General features: G+C 47.6%; 2 protein-coding genes across 2 annotated transcripts; one reads left to right on the forward strand and one right to left on the reverse strand.

Moving 5' to 3' along the window:
• On the forward strand, positions 1-1246 carry LOC101940734 (claw keratin-like). Its single transcript, XM_065597011.1, has one exon. The coding sequence runs from the start codon at positions 17-19 to the stop codon at positions 563-565; it is 549 nt and encodes a 182-aa protein (XP_065453083.1). The 5' UTR covers positions 1-16; the 3' UTR covers positions 566-1246.
• A 4545-nt stretch (positions 1247-5791) lies between these two features.
• LOC135983752 (uncharacterized) lies at positions 5792-8046 on the reverse strand. Its single transcript, XM_065597015.1, has 2 exons — positions 7365-8046; positions 5792-6492 (listed from the first exon to the last, which is right to left on the reverse strand). The coding sequence occupies exons 1-2, from the start codon at positions 7900-7902 to the stop codon at positions 5990-5992; spliced, it is 1041 nt and encodes a 346-aa protein (XP_065453087.1). The 5' UTR covers positions 7903-8046; the 3' UTR covers positions 5792-5989.
• Between the last annotated feature and the right edge of the window lie 16789 nt (positions 8047-24835).

The following is a 24835-nucleotide window of genomic DNA, read 5'->3' on the forward strand; positions in this document are numbered from 1 at the left end:
CCTCCATCCCAGAAAGATGACTTTCTCCAGCCTGTGCTATCCAGAATGCGGGGTGGCCCGACCCAGTCCAGTCACTGGCAGCGCCAACGAGCCGTGCGTTAGGCAGTGCCCTGACTCCGAAGTGGTGATCAGACCCTCACCGGTTGTCGTGACCCTCCCCGGACCAATTCTCAGCAATTTCCCTCAACAGAGCGAAGTGGCAGCTGTAGGAGCACCTGTGGTCGGAGCCGGTTTCGGAGGCTCCTATGGTTTGGGGGGATTGTACGGCTATGGAGGCCATTACGGAGGATTGTATGGTTTAGGGAGATTAGGTGGTTACGGCGGCCGTTACGGTTATGGGGGATTATTGGGCAATGGGGGATACTATGGTTACCCAGGTCTTTATGGTTATGGGGGATTATGGGGAAATGGGGGACACTGCGGTTACCCGGGCCTTTACGGTTATGGGGGATTATGGGGATATGGGGGACACTGTGGCTACCCGGGCCTTTATGGTTATGGGGGATTAAGTGGTTCCGGGGTATCCTGCCATAGGTACCTCAGTGGAAGCAGTGGGCCATGTTAAACTCACCAGGAATATTCATGGAAGAAGGAAGAACCAGGAAATGAACAGCAAGATACAGATTCACCCCTGATCTTTTGGGCATGGCTTTCAGAAGTGCTGTGCAAACATGGCTCCAGTTGAACTTGGTGGGAGCTGTGTGTGCGCAGCACCTTGGTCTGATAGCCATGCTGCATTTCTACTGTTACGCTTTATGACTCTTTCTGCCAAGGCTTTCCCAACCAAGTGCTGATTCTCTTTTTCTCTTGAGGACTCATTCTGAACTACACACAGGCTGTTTACATTGACCCTGCAGTGTGAAGGAAACAGAGGCCTTAAGATACGCATCATTTACATTCATGATCACTCTAAGTCCCTCTCAAGGAGAATTAGGCCCTACATGTTCTATCCTTTCTATCAATACGTACCTTTAGCAACTCACTTTAACCTTTGCTAATTCACATGTCTAATGGAGAAGTTGTGTAGTCTCTGCTTCTATATTCCTTTGTCTCATTTCACACCTGACTGGGGTTAAAAAAATAGAACTTAAATGGTTTCAAAAGGGGACTTGTTTGTCAACCTCTGGAGCTGCAACAAAGCACAAAGAACATCTTTTGTGAAATACATCCCCTTGACGCAGGTGATGGGTCAGAGCCCTTCTTGAAACACTGGAAATACATTTTTTTCCGCTTTGTAGTATTTCTTCCTGCAACTGTGTACTGCCAATTTCATTTGCATTAAAAACTCTGCTGCATCAAAATATCAGACTTCTGGTTCTCTTTGTTTCTTTGTCCTTTTTTAAAAATTGCACTGGACGAAATTCCTCCCTGTGGAGCCAGCAGCACCAGGAACTTTTCAAGTTGCACCTTCCAAAGCCCTGCTGTGATAGGATAATCCGGCTCTTACATTGGGTGACAGCATTCCGCAGGCCCGGAGTACCCAGGTGGAATTCCTCCTTGCATTACATGGTTTAGCAAATAGTCTTTCCCTGTAAAGACGAGAGAGATTTTCATTTTAAGAATGTACGTTTTTCTTTGGTTTCAAGAAGACCAATCACATGGTTCACAGTAAGCATCTGTGGGAGACTTTAAGTGACCAGGTTGACGTAAGGAAAAGAAAAGTGGCCACCATGTACCTTATGTTTACTGCCGTACCTGCTGTGTGTTTTAGGTTTATCTCCATGGCAGAAAGATGTCTTGCTTCACAAACGTGTGGAGCGACATTTCACAAAGCATGCACAACAGCTGCCACAAGCCAGACGTAAGGCAGTGCCCTGACTCTATAGCACTGATCCAACCCCCACCGGCTGTCATGACCTTCCCAGGAGCAATTCTCAGATCTTTCCCTCGGGAAAACAGAGTGGAATCCTGGGGTGCCATTGACGTTGGCGGTGGTGATAGAGGTTTATCAAGTTATGGAGGATTACACTGTAACCGATGACCCAGTGATTATGGGAGATTATACGCTTATGGGGGCCAATATGGGCAGGAGGACCTCTGTGGTTAAAGGGGCCATATGGTCGTTGGAGAAAATAGGGTTGGGGGGATTCTGGTGGGGTCATCGGTACCTTAATGGAACCTGTGGGCCATGCTAAATCGAGCAGGCATATGCATGGGAACAAGAGGAAATGAACGGCAAGATACAGATTCACGTCTGATCACACAGGCCTGGCTTTGAGAAGTGTTGACTACACCCAACTCAGTGTGAAATAATGAGAGAGCTGCATTTCATCACCACCTCTGCAAACATTCCCAATGTTTCCCATGTTACCCTATATGGGTATCCTCGAATGCCTTCCTAGCTATGGGCTTCCTCTATTATAAACCTAGTGGGCCTAATTCTCAACTACACGATGGATTTTACACCACGCTCTAAACTGCAAATGAAGCAGAAGACATAATGTGTACGTTACCTACATCTACCCTGACTGGAATGCATCTTTCTCATACTAGAGCACTGTCAAAAGGATTTAGTGTCAATGAGAATTAGGCTAAGTGATTTCCTAGCCATGAATATGGACTGTTTCTCTCTGCCTTTTATCTTTCTAACAGCAGCTTCATAACGGAGAAGCTCTTTGAACCTCTGCTTTTATTGTGTCTTGTTTTAGTAGAGACTGACCAGGGTGAGACAAGCAAAAAAAAAAAGAATAGTGGCAAACTATACAACTGCTATAAAGAAGTAAGAGAACTCTGTGAGAAATACATCACATTGGAGCTGGGGATAGGATATGGCCCTTCATGAAACCGTGGAGATGTAGTCTTGCTCCTCTACTTCTTTTTCCTTTTTTTTTTTTTTGGACAGTTTTCAATCCACTTTATTTCTAATTCAAATATATACTACCTTATACTATTGGTTTTCTGGTTTAATTGCTCTTCCATTCATTATCTCTTTATATCACCAGAGGCTTCCACATCTCTTGGCCAAAGTGTCCTCCAGCTTTGGATACTCCCAGTGGTGGTGCACAAGTCAGGAAAGTTTGTGGTCTATTATCAAGAAATGTTGAGCACGAACAGCTCCGGTTTGCTTCAGTGGGAGTGTAACAGGGTGCAGCTTCTGCCCCCACAAACCAGTCAGAGATCTCTGCGTTGGTGCAAACACCCATGTTCTTTATTCACAGTTTACTTTCCCTCCACCTTGTAGCTACAAACAGCTTCAATCTTACAGCCTCAGGGACTGCTAGCTCCCGAGGCCAGCAGTGAAGAGCTCCCACTGCCTCTCGTCTCTCGCTCTTCCCTTTTTCTTACTTCCCTGGCTTCCTTCCTGCCAGCCATTATGTAGCCCCTGGCTAACGAGGCTGTCCGTTGTTTCCTGTTTGCCACTCAGGGTATATCTACACTACGAAATTAGTTCGAATGTATAGAAGCCGGTTTTATAGAAATCGGTTGTATACAGCCGATTGTGTGTGTCCCCACATAAAATGCTCTAAGTGCTCTAGTCGGCGGACCGCCTCCACAGCACCGAGGCTAGCGTCGACTTCCGGAGCATTGCACTGTGGGTAGCTATCCCACAGCTATCCCACAGTTCCCGCAGTCTCCGCCGCCCATTGAAATTCTGGGTTGAGATCCCAATGCCCGGATGATGCAAAACAGTGTCACGGGAGGTTCTGGGTACATGTCGTCAGGCTCCTCCCCCTCTGTCAGAGCAACGGCAGACAATAGATTCTCGCCTTTTTACCTGGGTTACCTGTGCAGACAACATACCACGGCAAACATGGAGCCCGCTCAGCTCACCGTCACCATATGTCATCTGGAGGCCGGCAGACATGGGACTGCATTGCTACACAGCAGCAGCTGCTAACTGCCTTTTGGCGGTAGACGGTGCAGCATGACTGGTAGTCTTCATCGGTGATCTGGGTGCTGGCAGCTGTGGGGCTGGCAGCCGTAGGGCTGCATTGCACCAGCCCCTTGCCTTTTGCCTTTTGGCAGTAGATGGTGTATTACGACTGGTAACCGTCCTATTACAAGTTGGATCATCGCACATTAGCAGAGTTTTCCCTGAGCAGCAGATCGTGCAATAGGCCTGAAGGCCATCGTAGTACACTAACTGCCAAGCGCCCAGTATTTGCTGCCAAGCACCCAGAAGCTGCCGAGGGCTATCAGTCATGCTTCACCGTAGTCTTAAGATGTAAAAAATAGATTTGTTCTGTATTCATTTGCTTCCCCCTCCCTCCGTCAAATCAACGGCCTGCTAAACCCAGGGTTTTCAGTTTAATCTTTGGGGGGACCATTCTGTGTGACAGTTGTTTGTGTTTCTCCCTGATGCACAGCCACCTTTCTTGATTTTAATTCCCTGTACCTGTACGTCATGTCGTCACTCGGCCCGCCCTCCCTTCCTCCTTCCCCTGGTCCGTCAGATACTAGTTTCGCGCCTTTTTTTCAGACCAGAGGCCATAGCTAGCACTGGGATCATGGAGCCCGCTCAGATCACCGCGGCAATTATGAGCACTATGAACACCACGCGCATTGTCCTGGAGTATATGCAGAGCCAGGACATGCCAAGGCGAAACCCGGACCAGCCGAGGAGGCGATTACAGCGCGGCGAAGAGAGTGATGAGGAAATTGACATGGACATAGACCTCTCACAAGGCACAGGCCCCAGCAATGTGGAAATCATGGTGTCACTGGGGCAGGTTCATGGCGTGGAACGCCGATTCTGGGCCCGGGAAACAAGCACAGACTGGTGGGACCGCATCGTGCTGCAGGTGTGGGACGATTCCCAGTGGCTGCGAAACTTTCGCATGCGTAAGGGCACTTTCATGGAACTTTGTGACTTGCTTTCCCCTGCCCTGAAGCGCCAGAATACCAGGATGAGAGCAGCCCTCACAGTTGAGAAGCGAGTGGCGATAGCCCTGTGGAAGCTTTCAACGCCAGACAGCTACCGGTCAGTCAGGAATCAATTTGGAGTGGGCAAATCTACTGTGGGGGCTGCTGTGATCGAAGTTGCCAGGGCAATGAAAGACCTGGTGATATCAAGGGTAGTAACTCTGGGCAACGTGCAGGCAATAGTGGATGGTTTTGCTGAGATGGGATTCCCAAACTGTGGTGGGGCCATAGACGGAACCCATATCCCTATCTTGGCACCGGAGCACCAAGCCACCGAGTACATAAACCGCAAGGGGTACTTTTCAATGCTGCTGCAAGCCCTGGTGGATCACAAGGGACGTTTCACCAACATCAACGTGGGATGTCCGGGAAAGGTACATGATGCTCGCGTCTTCAGGCACTCTGGTCTGTTTCGAAAGCTGGAGGAAGGGACTTTCTTCCCGGACCAGAAAGTAACCGTTGGGGATGTTGAAATGCCTATCGTGATCCTTGGGGACCCAGCCTACCCCTTAATGCCATGGCTCATGAAGCCGTACACAGGCAGCCTGGACAGGAGTCAGGACCTGTTCAACTACAGGCTGAGCAAGTGCCGAATGGTGGTGGAATGTGCATTTGGACGTTTAAAAGCGCGCTGGAGCAGCTTACTGACTCGCTCAGACCTCAGCGAAAAGAATATCCCCATTGTTATTGCTGCTTGCTGTGCGCTCCACAATATCTGTGAGAGTAAGGGGGAGACCTTTATGGCGGGGTGGGAGGTTGAGGCAACTCGCCTGGCTGCTGATTACGCGCAGCCAGACACCAGGGCGGTTAGAGGAGCACAGCAGGGCGCGGTGCGCATCAGAGAAGTTTTGTGACTGGCCAGGCTACGGTGTGAAACTTCTGTTTGTTTCTCCTTGATGAACCCTCCGCCCCCCCCCACCCGGTTCACTCTACTTCCCTGTAAACCAACCACCCCCACCCTCCCCTCCCCACTTCGAGCACCGCTTGCAGAGGCAATAAAGTCATTGTTATTTCACATTCATGCATTCTTTATTAATTCCTCACACAAGTAGGGGGATAATTGCCAAGGTAGCCTGGGATGGGTGGGGGAGGAGGGATGGAAAAGGACACACTGCATTTTAAAACTTTAACTCTTATTGAAGGCCAGCCTTCTGATACTTAGGCAATTGTCTGGGGTGGAGTGACTGGGTGGCCGGAGGCCCCCCCACCGTGTTCTTGGGCGTCTGGGTGAGGAGGCTATGGAACTTGGGGAGGAGGGCTGTTGGTTACACAGGGGCTGTAGCGGCGGTCTCTGCTCCTGCTGCCTTTCCTGCAGCTCAACCATACGCTGGAGCATATCAGTTTGATGCTCCAGCAGACGGAGCATTGACTCTTGCCGTCTGTCTGCAAGCTGACGCCACCTATCATCTTCAGCCCGCCACTTGCTCTTTTCAGCCCGCCATTCATCCCGCCAGCTCTCCTCTCGTTCATATTGTGCTTTTCTCATGTCTGAGATTGACTGCCTCCACGCATTCTGCTGTGCTCTATCAGCGTGGGAGGACATCTGGAGCTCCGTGAACATATCATCCCGCGTCCTCCGTTTTCTCTTTCTAATGTTCACTAGCCTCTGCGAAGGAGAAACATTTGCAGCTGGTGGAGGACAAGAGAGAGGTGGTTAAAAAAGACACATTTTAGAGAACATTGGGTACACTCTTTCGTTACAAGGACTCATTTTTCCTCTGCCTGCCGGTTTGGTATGAGAGATCACTCACGCAGTGCCAGGCAACAGATTTCGACTTGCAGGCAGCCATGGTAATCCACAGTCTTTTGGCTTTTTTAACCTTCTTAACATGTGGGAATGGTTTCAAACAGCAGCGCATTTCCCATATCAAGGATGAATTGGGTTGGCCATTTAAAATGTGTTTTCAATGTAAAAGGAGGGGCTGCGGTTTCAGGGTTAACATGCAGCACAAACCCAAGTAAACCCCCCCCCCCCACACACGATTCTCTGGGATGATCACTTCACCCCTCCCCCCACCGCGTGGTTAACAGCGGGGAACATTTCTGTTCAGAAGAGCAGGAACGGGCACCTCTGAACGTCCCCTTAATAAAATCATCCTATTTCAACTAGGTGACCGTGAATGATATCACTCTCCTGAGGATAACAAAGAGAGATAAGGAATGGATGTTGTCTGCATGCCAGCAAACACCGGGACCATACGCTGCCATGCTTTGTTATGCAATGATTCCAGACTACGTGCTACTGGCCTGGCGTGATAAAGTGTCCTACCATGGCGGACTGGATAAGGCAGCCCTCCCCAGAAACCTTTTGCAAAGGCTTTGGGCGTACATGAAGGAGAGCTTTCTGGAGATGTCCCTGGAGGATTTCCGCTCCATCCCCATACACGTTAACAGACGTTTCCAGTAGCTGTACTGGCCGCGATTGCCAGGGCAAATTAATCATTAATCATTAAACACGCTTGCTTTTAAACCATGTGTAATATTTACAAAGCTACACTCACCAGAGGTCTCCTGTGTGCCCTCAGGGTCTTGGGTGAGTTCGGGGGTTACTGGTTCCAGGTCCAGGGTGACAAACATATCCTGGTTGTTGGGGAAACCGGTTTCTCCGCTTCCTTGCTGCTGTGAGCTACCTACATTACCTCCATCCTCATCTTCCTCGTTCCCCGAACCCTCTTCCCTGTGTGTTTCTCCATTGACGGAGTCAAAGCACACGGTTGGGGTAGTGGTGGCTACACCCTCTAGAATGGCATGCAGCTCCGCGTAGAAGCGGCAAGTTTGTGGCTCTGCCCCGGACCTTCCATTTGCTTCTCTGGCTTTGTGGTAGGCTTGCCGTAGCTCCTTAATTTTCACGTGGCACTGCTGTGCGTCCCTGTTATGGCCTCTGTCCTTTATGGCCTTTGAGACCTTTTCTAATATTTTGCCATTTCTTTTACTGCTACGGAGTTCAGCTAGCACTGATTCATCTCCCCATATGGCGAGCAGATCCCGTACCTCCCGTTCGGTCCATGCTGGAGCTCTTTTGCGATCCTGGGACTCCATCACGGTTACCTGTGCTGATCAGCTCTGCGTGGTTACCTGTGCTCTCCACGCTGAGCAAACAGGAAATGAAATTCAAACGTTCGCGGGTCTTTTCCTGTCTACCTGGTCAGTGCATCTGAGTTGAGAGTGCTGTCCATAGCGGTCACAATGAAGCACTGTGGGATAGCTCCCAGAGGCCAATAACGTCCAATTCCGTCCACACTACCCCAATTCCGACCCGCAAAGGCTGATTTTATCGCTAATCCCCTCGTCGAAGGTGGTGTAAAGAAACCGGTTTAAAGGGCCCCTTAAGTCGAAAGAAAGGGCTTCGTCGTGTGAACGTATCCAGGCTTAATTAGATTTAACGCTGCTAAAGTCGACCTAAACCCGTAGTGTAGACCAGGCCTCAGACTGGGCTTACTCAGCCGGCTCCCATTCCCCTTTGCTGATCGGAGCTGGCATGACAGAGGCCTGGCTCACAGTGAGTTTTGAGTACTCAGTTCTTTAGAAAAAAGGGGCCTGTAGCCTCCCATTGAAGCAAACCGGAGCTGTTCATGCTCAATGGTTTTTGATAAGAGGCCTCAAGTTTTCCTGAGTTGTGCATCACATTAGGGGGATCGAAACCTGGAGGACACTTTTGGCCAAGAGATATGGAAGCCGTTGGTGATATGAAGAGATAATGAATGGAAGAGCAATTAAACCAGAAGACCAAGAGTATGAGGTAGTACATATTTGAATGTGAAATAAAGTGGAGTCAAAAATTGCCGAATAATAAAAGAAAAAGAAAAAGGAAAAAGAAGCAGAGTAGCAAGACTACATCTCCCTGGTTTCATGAAGGGCCGTGTCCTATCCCCAGCTCCGGAGTGGTGTATTTCTCACACAGTTCTCTTACTTCTTTATAGCAGTTGCAGAGTTTGACAATCAAGTCTGTCTGCCACCATTGTTAATTACCCTCTGGTCAGACCCTGGCTGTGCTGCAGGGATGCTGCGGGTTGGACACGTGCTCTGGTCGTTCCCACACGCCCTCAGGCTCTAGGTGGCAGGACCCTTCTTCCCAGCATCAGGCCCCCGTCAGGGTTCTGATCCCTGTCTTGGCTGGTGGCATCTGCCCAGGGTCCCCCCCACTCTCCCCAGCTGCTCAACGCACCCGGCTCCGGACGGCTCCAGCCCCAGCCCCAGCCCCAGCCCCAGCCCCAGCCCCACTCTGCCTGAGATCGGCTGTGGCTCTGCTCAGCTCAGCTCTGCCTGCTGCTCTCGCAGCTGCAGCTCACACAGCGAAATGGGACCCCGGACTCCTGACTCCCTCATTAGCTTGCCGTGCTGTCAATCAGACTAACCTGCAGGGTTGGCCTCGCCCCATTGCCCCTGAGGACTGTCAGTTTTAGGATCCTGATTCCCCATTGGCCCTTCCCCTTTCTGTTGGTACTGGGAGAGGGCCATAAATAAAACCCACCAAGTTTTAGTAAGGGGCCAACATTCCCCTGACATCTACTGACAGACACACAAGTCAGTCCAGCATGACAAGGCCATGCTTTGGTTTGTAAACCTCAGAGAGTCACCAGCACTTGGTGATGAACAAACAAAACTGGGGTTTTTTAATCAAAACAAACCACAAACCCCCATCTCCTCCCCTCGTGCAAATCTGCGGTGTTCCACTGACCTCAATGGAGCTATATTAACTTACACCAGACGAGGATCTGCACCTGGAATTACTTCTTCCTATGAGAAGGTAGCAGTTGCCAGGCTGCAGGAGACGAGTGGCCCATCTAATGCAGTATCCTGTCTCAATGAGTGTGAGTCACCAGGTGCTTCACAGGAAACCAGAACAACAATAAATTAACCTTTATAGAGGAAACTTGGGGAGTTTCTTCATAAATCCTAAATTAAAAATTGGGGGTGAGATTTTTCAGTGCTCCTTACGGGATATGAATGCTCAAGTTCCAACTAAAATTAATAGGCTCTAATGTCCCTAATGCATGTCTTGCTCTGAAAATCCAGGGATTAACTTCTAAACAATGAAGAAACCGAGGCCTGCACCTCGATACGAGAAAAAAATTGAAAAAACCTCAAACCCTTTCCACTCTTTAGAATCACAGAGTGTCTGTGCAATATTCAGTCCTAAATTAGTGCAGTTCAGCAGCAGTGATGAGCCTGGGGTGATAATCACTACGATTGGTTTTATTGCTGACTCTCCCACTTGCTCCCTGTGTAACCTTCACCTCAATGTGCTTGTTCACCTCCACATAAGCCAGATCTCATAGTGATATTATGCTCGATGATCAGAGGCTTCCGCAAATCCAAGGACTTCAAAGCACTGCAGCCTCAGTAAAGCTGTGTGTGTGTGCATAGGGCGGTGTTATTTTAATAGCAGAATTTTTCTGTGGGATTAGCTGCTCCCAAATTATGGATTAGGATTCAAGGGTTCTCACAACAATTTTTTTGGTGGCCTTCACCGAGAACCTGTCCTGGGGATGGTGGACTGGGAACTCACCGGGTGCCTGCAGAGTCCCAGGCTCCCTGTGTCCCATCCAGGAGGGAGCACGGGAGCGGCCCAACAACCAAATGATGCACCCATGTCCACTGACAAGATCTGCATCACGTGCTGTGCCCATTGTCCCCACATGTCTCCAGAGGTGCTACCCGGAGCCCCCGAGGAAGCTGTGAGGTGCAGGACCCCGACCCCTGCTGGCAATTCCACTACAAACACCAATGCGGAGCATCTTTCGTAACAGCTACTCAGTAACAACCGGTGGGCGCTGCCAGAAGGGGCTGCTGCTTTGCACCCCCAGAATCCCGCCCATGCTATTGAGGTTGACGTAGCTGCAAAAAAATCCACTGGTGGCCTCCTTTGCGAAACGCTGGATTAAACAAATCCATGTTAAGGTTTCTGAGGTTATGCCAATAGTCAGTGGACGATTCCCAGCCTCCGAATTTGGGGCTGTTTGATTTTCATTCAGGAAAGCTTTGCATTTCCCTTTCTTAGTAACCATTCCTTTACAGAGCTCAAGAGGCAGATACTGAGCCACTGGACATCAGTACAGCTCCACAGACTGCAATGACGTTCTGGGCTTACAACTGAGGGAAGCATTTAGTGCTGCTCGGGCTAGAAGAAATCCTGGTGGGGTGTATTTTCATTCTAATTGTGGCTGAAAAGCGTGGTGTGGGAGACGGGTCTTGCAGAATGCACTAGGTTGGTCAAACTTCCAATGAATCCAGTCTCATCCCACAGCTCTCTGATGGTTGAAGAAGGTATCCTTAACTGTCAGCGTTGTGCTTCTTCCTTTTCTTCATTAGCTGAAGTCTCTCACAAGACAGAGTTCTCTTGGCTGCTCATGGGTGGAGATGCAGTACCTGATGTTTCCCATTGGTTTCCCTATACGTTGGCTTTGAGCACGGGTGGCGGGTTGCATAGGCAGGGGCAGGTTTTGCCTCCCCAAACAGACAAGGGTGACCCCGCCCCCTTCCACGACACTCTCTACGTACAATTGCTGCTCCAGTCCTCCCAGCTCCCAGTCCAGCCCCCCAGTGCTCTGGAGTTGAAGCCGCTCCCCACCCACATTCCTGCGCACCAGGGCTGGGGAGGCTGGGGCCGCTCCCCACCCACCGTTCCGCACTCAAGGGCTTGGGCAGCTCGCCGCATGGCCTCCCGCTCTCTGTGGCTGGGACAGTGCGCTGCCCACCTTCCCTCCCTTGGCTGGGGAGGCAGAGGCTGCGCACCTCCGCCCTCCCGCCACTCCTTTGGGTCTGGGGGCCTAGCCGCGGAACTGGGTCAATGGCCACAGTGGTGGGGGGCAGCTCTCAGCTTGGGGAGGTGGGAATTGGCTCCTGCAGGGCCTCGGGCGGAAGTGGAGGGCCCTTGGTGGAAGGGGCGGGCCAAGGGGTAGCCTCTCCCAGTCAGAGGTTCACACATCCCTCCTGCCTCTGAGCACCAGGGGGTGGAGGTGCCGAGTATGGATAGAGAGAGGAACTCCCAATAGAGACATGCACTCCCAAGAAGGTTTCTCTAACCCGGGCTAGCTAAAGTGGTTTCCTTCAATTGGAAGTTCATGGAACTGTTCCCTTTTACACTGGTTCAGTGTCTACCCTTACACTTCAAAATACATATAATAGGGAGATGAAAGGTATATGGAATGAAAATCAAAGAGCCCCAATGTCAAAGGCTAGGACTCACAAACTGAGCACTGGAATGACATCTGTGACCTTGACATGCATTTTTAAAGTAAATCTAATCTTCCGTGTTGGAACATCTAATCCCAGTAATAAGTTATTACTACTTTAGTAATTCATCTCTTGGGCTGCATAACACTTGATGAGTGTTTGTGAAGTGCTTTGAAATGCTTAGATCGGAGGATGCCTCAGACAATCCACCCTGAAAGTTACAATTATACCTGTTTGCCACAGAGGTAAATTGAGGCACATTCAGGTGAGGGTCAGACAGGGAGCGACTGGCAGAGTCAGAAATGTCCCCCAATTTAATATTTAAAAAGCTACTGCAACCTTGGAAAATTGACAGACTTGTAATTCCTTTGGAGAACTGTATCAGAGGGGTAGCCGTGTTAGTCTGAATCTGTAAAAAGCAACAGAGGGTCCTGTGGCACCTCTGAGACTAACAGAAGTACTGGGAGCATAAGCTTTCGTGGGTCAGAACCTCACTTCTTGCATCTGAAGAAGTGAGGTTCTGACCCACGAAAGCTTATGCTCCCAGTACTTCTGTTAGTCTCAAAGGTGCCACAGGACCCTCTGTTGCTTTTTGGAGAACTATTATCCTCAAAGAAATGCAGTTGCCCTGTACAATTTTAAGATAAAGACAGCTGAAAATTGCAACGTGCATGTCACACGTTGGAACTAAGAACATAAAAACGTAAGAATGGCCGTACCGGGTCAGACCAAAGATCCATCTCGCCCAGTATACTGTCTACCGACAATGGCCAATGTCAGGTGCGCCAGAGGGAGTGTACCAACAGGCAATGATCAAGTGATCTCTCTCCTGCCATCCAGCTCCATCCTCTGACAAACAGAGGCTAGAGACACCATTCCTTACCCATCCTGGCTAATAGTCATTAATGTACTTAACCACCATGAATTTATCCAGTTCTCTTTTAAACGCTGTTATAGTCCTAGCCTTCACTACCTCCTCAGGTAAGGAGTTCCACAAGTTGACTGTGCGCTGCATGAAGAAGAACTTCCTTTTATTTGTTTTAAACCTGCTACCTATTAATTTAATTTGATGACCCCTAGTTCTTGTATTATGGGAATAAGTAAATAACTTTTCCGTATGCACTTTCTCCACATCACTCATGATTTTATATACCTTGATCATATCCCCCTTAGTCTCCCCTTTTCCAAGCTGAAAAGTCCTAGCCTCTTTAATCTCTCCTCTTATGGGACCCTGTCCAAACCCCTAATCATTTTAGTTGCCCTTTTCTGAACCTTTTCTAGTGCCAGTATATCTTTTTTGAGATGAGGAGACCACATCTGTAGGCAGTATTCGAGATGAGGGCGTACCATCGATTTATATAAGGGGAATCATATATTCCCAGTCATATTCTCTATCCCCTTTTTAATGATCCCTAACATCCTGTTTGCTTTTTTGACCGCCTCTGCACACTGCGCGGACGTCTTCAGAGAACTATCCACGATGACTCCAAGATCTTTTTCCTGACTTGTTGTAGCTAAATTAGCCCTCTCCATTCTGAGACTTTACCATTTATTCCTACCCTTTGTTCCCGGTCTTTTAACCAATCCATGAAAGGGCCTTCCCTTTTATCCCATGACAACTTAATTTATGTAAGAGCCTTTGGTGAGGGACCTTGTCAAAGGCTTTCTGGAAATCTAAGTACACTATGTCCACTGGATCCCCCTTGTCCACATGTTTTATTCTTTTATTCTTTACTATTGTTTCGACTAATTTGCCCGGTACCGACGTTAGACTTACCGGTCTGTAATTGCCGGGATCACCTCTAGAGCCCTTTTTAAATATTGGCATTACATTACCTATCTTCCAGTCGTTGGGTACAGAAGCCGATTTAAAGGACAGGTTACAAACCCTAGTTAATAGTTCTGCAATTTCACATTTGAGTTCTTTCAGAAATCTTGGGTGAATGCCATCTGGTCCCGGTGACTTGTTACTGTTAAGTTTATCCATTAATTCCAAAACCTCCTCTAGTGACACTTCAATCTGTGACAGTTCCTCAGATTTGTCACCTACAAAAGCCGGCTCAGGTTTGGGAATCTCCCTAACATCCTCAGCCGTGAAGACTGAAGCGAAGAATTCGTTTAGTTTCTTCGCAATGACTTTATCGTCTTTAAGCGCTCCTTTTCTATCTCTATCATCGAGGGGCCCCACTGGTTGTTTAGCAGGCTTCCTGCTTCTGATGTACTTAAAAGCCATTTTGTTATTACCTTCGGAGTTTTGGGCTATCCATTTTTCAAACTCCTCTTTGGCTTTTCTTATTACATTCTTGTACTTAATTTGACAGCGTTTTATGCTCCTTTCTATTTGCCTCACTAGGATTTGACTTCCACTTTTTAAAGGAAGTCATTTTATCTCTCACTGCTTGTTTTACATGGTTGTTAAGCCACGGTGGCTCTTTTTTAGTTCTTTTACTGTGTTTCTTAATTTGAAGTTGGGCCTCTATTATGGTGCCTTTAAAAAGCGCCCATGCAGCTTGCAGGGATTTCACTCTAGTCACTGTACCTTTTAACTTCTGGTTAACTAACCCCCTCATTTTTGCATTGTTCCCCCTTTTGAAATTAAATGCCACAGTGTTGGGCTGTTGAGATGTTCTTCCCACCACAGGGATGTTGAACGCTATTGTATTATGGTCACTGTTTCCAAGCGGTTCTGCAATTATTACCTCTTGAACCAGCTTCTGCGCTCCACTCAGGACTAAATCTAGAGTTGTCTCTCCCCTTGTGGGTTCCCGTACCAGCTGCTCCAAGAAGCAGTCATTTAAAGTATTGAGAAATTTTGTCTCTGCATTTCGTCCTGAGGTGACATGTTCCCAGTCCATATGGGGATAATTGAAATCCCCCACTATTATTGACTTCTTAATTTTGATAGCCTCTCTAATTTCCCTTAGCATTTCATCATCACTATCACTGTCCTGGTCAGGTGGTCGATAACACTGCTCTACAGCCAAAATGCTTCTGAAATAAATGTAGTCAAACTTTACTAATTCTGGGTCACTGAGAATGAAAATGATGCTTAAAATTGTTGATTGGCTCTAGTTTTCAAGATATGCAATTGGGTCAGTATATAGGACCCTTGACTTGGGAATGGCGGAGGATAAGTGAGTTATAAAGGGAAGGGATCTCAATTTAAACCAGAAATGACGAAAATACATCTTTGCCTGGATCTATGAATAAATCTATGACTGGGTTTGGACAGTACTTGCCTTTTAGGCAAAACTATGAATGATGCAATCTGAAGCTGGTATTGCGTCATACATGATATGAATTGCATCATGTTATTCCTAGAAGTCATGGATGATGCAATCATAAGGAAGCTTCCATCACTCTGCTGAACAAATTGCCCTCTATCAGCTCTAGAAATCATACAGTGTCGTGCTCTCTTATTTGCCAGTGTTTGATTTTGCAAAGGGACACATTTCTGTTTAGCCAAAGTGAGCAGAGATGCCTCGTACTTGTGTGAACAGTGCAGATAACTTCTGCTATGTTTGTGGTGAAGTGACTTTTGCATCACAAAAGCGCAGTATAACCACTATGGTTAAGAAAGCCTATCACCTTTATTTTGGGTGCAAAATTGGAGATCAGGACAAGAGGTGGGCCCCACACATATGCTGCAACACTTGTGCAACAAATCTTCGCCAGTGGTTGAACAGGAAAAGGAAATCTATGCCTTGAAAGTTACAATTATACCTGTTTGCCACAGAGGTAAATTGAGGCACATTCAGGTGAGGGTCAGACAGGGAGTGACTGGCAGAGTCAGAAATATACCCCAATTTAATATTTAAAAAGCAACTGCAACCTTGGAAAATTGACAGACTTGTAATTCCTTTGGAGAACTATTATCCTCAAGTATAAAAAAGCCACAGTGCAAGTAGATCACAATATTAGCCAGCTTTTTATTGTTGATCCTGAGATCCAAGGATGCACAAAATTTTAACCAGACATGTTACTAACCTTGTCTTGTAACACCGTGTAACACGGATCAACCTAGACCTCAGCCTGTGGTCAGAAGTATCGGGTTGTATTTCTGTTTCTGCAACTGACCCCCATATGACCTTCACCTCAACATGCCTCTTTTTTTAGGCCTATCAAACGTAAAGAGTACGGATGTTAAAGCTGGAAGGTCTTCAGTGTCCTTAGACCTCAAGATTTCAAAAAAAGAAAAAGGAGAAAGAAATAGAGAAGCAAGACTACATTTCCACGGTTTCATGAACGACTATATCCTATCCCCTGCTCCAATGTGGTGTATTTCTCACATTTTTCTCTTACTCCTTTATAGCAGTTGTAGAGTTTGCCACTATTTTTAATTACTTGTCTCACCTGGTCAGTCTCAACTAAAACAAAACACAATAAAAGCAGAGGTTCAAAGAGCTTCTCTGTTATGCAGCTCGTTAGAAAGATAAAAAGCAGAAAGAAACGGTCCATATTCATGGCTAGGAGATCACTTAACCTAATTCTCATTGACACGAAATCCTTTTGACGGTGCTCTAATATGAGAAAGAGGCATTCAAGTCAGGGTAGATGTAGGTAACGTAGACGTTATGGCTCCTGCTTCATTTGCACTTTAGAGCGTGGTGTAAAATCCATCCTGTAGTTGAGAATCAGACCCACTGAGTTTATAATAGAGGAAGCCCATAGCTAGGAAGGCGTTCGAGGATACCCATATAGGGTAACATGGGAAACATTGGGAATGTTTGCAGAGGTGGTGATGAAATGCAGCTCTCTCATTATTTCACACTGAGTTGGGTGTAGTCAACACTTCTCAAAGCCAGGCCTGTGCGATCAGACGTGAATCTGTATCTTGCCGTTCATTTCTTGCTGTTCCTATGCATATGCCTGCTCGATTTAGCATGGCCCACAGGTTCCATTAAGGTACCGATAACCCCTTCAGAAACCCCCCTAACCCTATTTTCTCCCACAACTATATGGCCCCTTTATCCACAGAGGCCCTCCTGCCCATATTGGCCCCCATAAGCGTATAATCTCCCATAATCACTGGGTCATCGGTTACAGTGTAATCCTCCATAACTTGATAAGCCTCTATCACCACCTCCAACGTCAATGGCACCCCAGGATTCCACTCTGTTTTCCTGAGGGAAAGATCTGAGAATTGCTCCTGGGAAGGTCATGACAGCCGGTGGGGGTTGGATCAGTGCTATAGAGTCAGGGCACTGCCTTACGTCTGGCTTGTGGCAGCTGTTGTGCATGCTTTGTGAAATGTCGCTCCACACGTTTGTGAATCAAGACATCTTTCTGCCATGGAGATAAACCTAAAACACACAGCAGGTACGGCAGTAAACATAAGGTACATGGGGGCCACTTTTCTTTTCCTTACGTCAACCTGGTCACTTAAAGTCTCAGACAGATGCTTACTGTGAACCATGTGATTGGGCTTCTTGAAACCAAAGAAAAACGTACATTCTTAAAATGAAAATCTGTCTCGTCTTTACAGGGAAAGACTATTTGCTAAACCATGTAATGCAAGGAGGAATTCCACCTGGGTACTCAGGGCCTGCGGAATGCTGTCACCCAATGTAAGAGCCGGATTATCCTATCACAGCAGGGCTTTGGAAGGTGCAACTGGTAAAGTTCCCGGTGCTGCTGGCTCCACGGGGAGGAATTTCGTCCAGTGCAATTTTTAAAAAAGGACAAAGAAACAAAGAGAACCAGAGGACTGATATTTTGATGCAGCAGAGTTTTTAATGCAAATGAAATTGGCAGTACACAGTTGCAGGAAGAAATACTACAGAGCGGAAAAAAATGTATTTCCAGTGTTTCAAGAAGGGCTCTGACCCATCACCTGCGTCAATGGGATGTATTTCACACAAGATGTTCTTTGTGCTTTGTTGCAGTTCCAGAGGTTGACAAACAAGTCCCCTTTTGAAACCATTTTAAGTTCTATTTTTTTAACACCAGTCAGGTGTGAAATGAGACAAAGGAATATAGAAGCAGAGACTACACAACTTCTCCATTAGACATGTGAAGTAGCAAAGGTTAAAGTGAGTTGCTCAAGGTACGTATTGATAGAAAGGATAGAACATGTAGGGCCTAATTCTCCTTGAGAGTGATCATGAATGTAAATGATGCCTATCTTAAGGCCCCTGTTTCCTTCACACTGCAGGGTCAATGTAAACAGCCTGTGTGTAGTTTGGAATGAGTCCACAAAAGAAATAGAGACTCAGCACTTGGTTGGGAAAGCCTTGGCAGAAAGACTCATAAAGCGTAACAGTAGAAATGCAGCATGGCTATCAGCCCAAGGTGCTGAGCGCACACAGCTCCCACCGAGTTCAACTGGAGCCATGTTTGCACAGCACTTCTGAAAGCCAGGCCCAAAAGATCAGGGGTGAATCTGTATCTTGCTGTTCATTTCCTGGTTCTTCCTTCTTCCATGAATATTCCTGGTGAGTTTAACATGGCCCACTGCTTCCACTGAAGTACCTATGGCAAGATACCCCGGAACCACTTAATCCCCCATAACCATAAAGGCCCGGGTAGCCACAGTGTCCCCCATATCCCCATAATCCCCCATAACCATAAAGGCCTGGGTAACCGCAGTGTCCCCCATTTCAGTAAAGCTTTGCATTTCCCTTTCTTAGTAAACATTCCTTTACAGAGCTCAAGAGACAGATACTGAGCCACTGGACATCAGTACAGCTCCACAGACTGCAATGACGTTCTCGGTTTACAACTGAGGGAAGCATTTAGTGCTGCTCGGGCTAGAAGAAATCCTGGTGGGGGTGTATTTTCCACTTTAAAAATTGTTCTAATTGTGGCTGAAAAGCGTTATGTGGGAGAAGGGTCTTGCAGAATGCTCTAGGTTAGTCAAACTTCCAATGAATCCAGTCTCATCGCACAGCTCTCTGAAGGTTGAAGAAGGTATCCTTAACTGTCAGCGTTGTGCTTCTTCCTTTTCTTCATTAGCTGAACTCTCACAAGATACAGTTCTCTTGGCTGCTCATGGGTGGAGATGCAGTACCTGATGTTTCCCATTGGCCTTGCGTTTTGAGCACGGGTGGCGGGTTGCATAGGTAGGGGGAGGTTTTCCCTCCCCAAACAGACAAGCGTTACCCGACCATCTTCCGCGACACTCCAAACGTACAGTTGCTGCTCCAGTTCTACTAGCTCCAAGTCTAGCCTCCCAGTACTCTGAGGGCTGGGGCCGCTCCCCACCCGCCTTCCCGTGCCCCAGGGCTGGGGAGGCTGGGGCCGCTTGCCACCCACGCTCCCGCGCTTCGTGGCTGGGACTGCGCGCTGCCCACCTTTCCTTACACCTGCCTAGGCTGGCTGAGCCCGCACACTTCCACCCTCCCGGCACTCCTTTGGGTCTGGGGTGATAGCCTTGGAAGTGGATCGGTGGTCGCAGTGGTGGGGGGCAGCTCTCTGCTTGGGGGGGCAGGAATTGGCTCCTGCAGGGCCTCGGGTGGAAGTGGAGGGCCCTTGGTGGAAGGGGCGGGGCAAGGGGTAGCCTCTCCCAATCAGAGGTTCACACATCACCCATGGCTCTGAGCACCAGGGGGTTGAGATGCCGAGTATGGATATAGAGAGGAACTCCCAATAGAGAGATGCACTCCCAATAAGGTTTCTCGAACCCGGGCTAGCTAAAGTGCATTCCTTCAATTGGAAGTTCATGGAACTGTTCCCTTTTACACTGGTTCAGTATCTACCCTTACACTTCAAAATATATATAATAGGGAGATGAAAGGTTTATGGAATGAAAATCAAAGAGCCCCAATGTCAAAGGCTAGGACTCCCAAACTGAGCACTGGAATGACATCTGTGACCTTGACATGCATTTTTAAAGTAAATCTAATCTTCTGTGTTGGAACATCTAATTCCAGTAATAAGTTATTACTACTTTAGTAATTCATCTTTTGGGCTACATAACACTTGATGAGTGTTTGTGAAATGTTTTTGAATTGCTTAGATTGGAGGAAGCCTCAGACAATCCACCCTGAAAGTTACAATTATATCTGCTTGCCACAGAGGTAAATGGAGGCACATTCAGGTGAAGGTTAGACAGGGAGCTATTGACAGAGTCAGAAATATACCCCAATTTAATATTTAAAAACCAACTGCAACCTTGGAAAATTGACAGACTTGTAATTCCTTTGGAGAACTATTATCCTCAAGTATAAAAAAGCCACAGTTCAAGTAGATCACAAAATTAGCCAGATTTTTATTCTTGACGATGAGATCCAAGGATGCAAAAAATTTTTAACCAGACTTGTTACTAACCTTGTCTTTTAACACAGTGGGAGTGTAACAGGGTGCAGCTTCTGCCCCCACAAACCAGCCAGAAACCTCTGAACAAACAAAACTGGGGTTTTTTAATCAAAACAAACCACAAACCCCCATCTCCTCCCCTCGTGTAAATCTGCAGTGTTCCACTGACCTCAATGGAGCTATATTAACTTACACCAGACGAGGATCTGCACCTGGAATTACTTCTTCCTATGAGAAGATAGCAGTTGCCAGGCTGCAGGAGACGAGTGGCCCATCTAATGCAGTATCCTGTCTCAATGAGTATGAGTCACCAGGTGCTTCACAGGAAAGCAGAAGAACAATAAATTAGTCCTTTATAAGGGAAACTTGGGGAGTTTCTTCATAAATCCTAAATTAATTGGGGGTGAGATTTTTCAGTGCTCCCTACGGGATATGGATGCTCAAGTTCCAACTAAAATTAATAGGCTCTAATGTCTGCAGTTCAGCAGCAGTGATGAGCCTGGGGTGATAATCACTATGATTGAGCTGCCTCACGTGCCGCGGACACGGACCCCACATGTCTCCAGAGGTGCTGCCCGGAGCCCCCGAGGAAGCTGTGAGGTGCAGGACCCCGACCCCTGCTGGCAATTCCACTACACACAACAATGCGGCGCATCTTTCGTAAGAGCTACTCAGTAACAACAGGTGGGCGCTGCCAGAAGGGGCTGCTGCTTTGCACCCCCACAATCCCGCCCATGCCCTTGAGACTGACGTAGCTGCAAAAAAATCCACTGGTGGCCTCCTTTGAGAAACGCTGGATTAAACAAATCCATGTTAAGGTTTCTCAGGTTATGTTAATAGTCAGTGGATGATTCCCAGCCTCCGAATTTGGGGCTGTTTGATTTTCATTCAGTAAAGCTTTGCATTTCCCTTTCTAGGTAAACATTCCTTTACAGAGCTCAAGAGGCAGATACTGAGCCACTGGACATCAGTACAGCTCCACAGACTGCAATGACGTTCTGGGCTTACAACTGAGGGAAGCATTTAGTGCTGCTCGGGCTAGAAGAAATCCTGGTGGGGGTGTATTTTCATTCTAATTGTGGCTGAAAAGCGTGGTGTGGGAGACGGGTCTTGCAGAATGCACTAGGTTGGTCAGACTTCCAATGAATCCAGTCTCATCCCACAGCTCTCTGATGGTTGAAGAAGGTATCCTTAACCGTCAGCGTTGTGCTTCTTCCTTTTCTTCATTAGCTGAAGTCTCTCACAAGACAGAGTTCTCTTGGCTGCTCATGAGTGGAGATGCAGTACCTGATGTTTCCCATTGGTTTCCCTATACGTTGGCTTTGAGCACGGGTGGCGGGTTGCATAGGCAGGGGCAGGTTTTGCCTCCCCAAACAGACAAGGGTGACCCGGCCTCCTTCCGCGACACTCTCTACGTACAATTGCTGATCCAGTGCTCCCAGCTCCAAGTCCAGCCCTCCAGTGCTCTGGAGTTGGGGCCGCTCCCCACCCATCTTCCTGCACTGCAGGGCTTGAGAGGCTGGTGCCGCTCCCCACCCACCCTTCCGCACTCAAGGGCTGGGGCAGCTCGCCGCATGGCCTCCCGCTCTCCATGGCTGGGACAGTGAGCTGCCCACCTTTCCTTCCCTTGGCAGGGCAGGCAGGGGCCGCGCACCTCCGCGCTTCCGGCACTCCTTTGGGTCTGGGGGCCTAGCTGCGGAACTGGGTCTGTGGCCACAGTGGTGGGGGGCAGCTCTCAGGTTGGGGAGGTGGGAATTGGCTCCCGCAGGGCCTCGTGCGGAAGTGGAGGGCCCTTGGGGGAAGGGGCGGGCCAAGGGGTAGCCTCTCCCAGTCAGAGGTTCACACATCCCTCCTGGCTGTGAGCACCAGGGGTTGAGGTGCCGAGTATGGATAGAGAGAGGAACTCCCAATAGAGAGATGCACTCCCAAGAAGGTTTCTCTAACCCGGGCTAGCTAAAGTGCATTCCTTCAATTGGAAGTTCATGGAACTGTTCCCTTTTACACTGGTTCACTATCTACCCTTACACTTCAAAATATATATAATAGGGAGATGAAAGGTACATGGAATGAAAATCAAAGAGCCCCAATTTCAAAGGCTAGGACTCACAAACTGAGCACTGGAATGACATCTGTGACCTTGACATGCATTTTTAAAGTAAATCTAATCTTCCGTGTTGGAACATCTAATCCCAGTAATAAGTTATTACTACTTTAGTAATTCATATTTTGGGCTCCATAACATTTGATGGGTGTTTGTGAAGTGCTTTGAAATGCTTAGATCGGAGGAAGCCTCAGACAATCCACCCTGAAAGTTACAATTATATCTGCTTGCCACAGAGGTAAATGGAGGCACATTCAGATGAAGGTCAGACAGGGAGCTATTGGCAGAGTCAGAAATATACCCCAATTTAATATTTAAAAAGCTACTGCAACCTTGGAAAATTGACAGACTTGTAATTCCTTTGGAGAACTATTATCCTCAAGTATAAAAAAGCCGCAGTTCAAGTAGATCACAAAATTAGCCAGATTTTTATTCTTAACGCTGAGATTCAAGGATGCAAAAATTTTTTAACCAGACTTGTTGCTAACCTTGTCTTGTAACACCGTGTAACGCGGATCAACCTAGACCTCAGCCTGTGGTCAGAAGTATTGGGTTGTATTTCTCTTTCTGCAACTGACACCCATATGACCTTCACCTCAACATGCCTCCTTTTTTAGGCCTATCAAACGTAAAGAGTACGGATGTTAAGGTTGGAAGTTCTTCAGTGTCCTTAAACCTCAAGATTTCAAAACGCCTCAAAAACACTCGCTGGTGTTTGACACATGCAAAAGATTGTAGTCAATACATTGTTGTGACGATTAGACGCCACTGCACCGAGTCGTATAGTCACTTTCAACAAAATGGAGGCCAAGGTCTCTCATGTCATTCCCTTCATCGGGTCATGATTTAAGGCCACACAATTTGGGGCTATTTCATTTTCATTCATATGTAGTTTTGAATTTGGTATTTCCTAAAAACCATGCAGGGTAGAATGGCCCAGTCCAGTTGCTAGCAGCTTCAAGGAGCTGACCGGTGAGCAGTGCCCTAGCTCTGAAGTGGTGATCAGACCCTCACCGGTTCTTGTGACCCTCCCAGGACCAATTCTCCACAATTTCCCTCCTAAGAGCCAAGTGGGACCAGAGAAGCCCCTGTGGTCAGAGCCGGTTTTGGGGTTTTATTGGATTTTTGACGGATTTTTTTATTGCAAAGTGAAGGTGCTCTCCTGGCGTACATCAGCTTGGTTGCTTCACCTTCAAAGAGGCGGAGGACCTTAAAATCAAAGCAAGACCCTTCTGCCTTCTTCCCTGCATATGTAACCCACTCTTGGGGATATTTTTCACATGTTACACAACATTCTGGTTCAGGCAGGAATGTTTTCTCCAGGATGCCCTATGGCTGGTCAGGCATTATGTCAAATCTCATCCCCCAGCCATCTCCTCCATCACCAAGAATGTCACATTTTCCTCTCTCCTGGGTTTCTTGCTGGGCTCAGTCAGCTGCATTGTCTTGCAAGATCTCAGTTCCTTGACTGCTCATGGATGGAGAGATGGTTTCTGGTAGAGCAGAGGTACCAAGACTTAATTTAAAATCTTTTTGTAAAAGAGCACTGCTTCCTTTCTCTCTTTGCCATCCCTCCCCTCGACCCATAAGCAAATCTGCTCTAGGCAGCCCTTTGAGACAGCATTGGTGACCCAAGGGGAGGTCCATTGTTAGGTCAAGTTTTACTCACCATAGGTAAGATTCACCCCTGGGCAGACGGCCATCACAAAGGCCCATGCTCCACTTAAGTCCCTGCTAAGACCAAGCTCGAAAGTTTAAAATGGGACTAACATTGTTCACAGGTATTGTACTATCCCCCTGCCAAAGGGTGAATTTCAGTCTTAAAGTCTTGACAGGAAACATTCTGGATGATTCCCATTGATTTCAAAGGGAATTGGATCTGACCTGCTGGGAATGTAGGTGATTAGAATGAAGAAAAATGGTTCCCTGCTTCCTACCATGTTTAGAATGAACTGCCTCATGCCCCTAATCATGACCAGCACGAATTGAAAGGACCAAACTGGATTCCTTAAATAACACCCACCTCTTCTACTGGTGCTTCTCAGGATCACCTTGACATTCATTCTTATTGCAGAACCTGTAAAGTCAGTAAAATGACAAAAAGAAATGCAGTTGGCCTGTAGAATTTTAAAATGAAAGACGTGCATGTCACACCCTCTGAGGCTGAGATTAGCCCAGTAATCACCAACAGTGAGGAAAACAGCTCCATCCAAAGAAGGATTTAGCAAGGCAATCAAGTTTGTTTGGTCACTAATTAGGACCTCCTCCACAAACAGCGTCGCAGATCCTCCAGGCTGTCCTAGGAACTGTATAAAAGTGCTCTCGACTCTGCACTCTTCTAAACACTTCTGTGGACTTCATCTCCTTAGTGAACTCGGTAAGTCCAATTCAACTCAATCTCTTTCTAACCCCAGAGATTTCACAGTCGGGCCTCTTTTC

The sequence above is a fragment of the Chrysemys picta genome, chromosome 1 (assembly GCF_011386835.1).
Source record: "Chrysemys picta bellii isolate R12L10 chromosome 1, ASM1138683v2, whole genome shotgun sequence".
NCBI lineage: Eukaryota > Metazoa > Chordata > Testudines > Emydidae > Chrysemys > Chrysemys picta.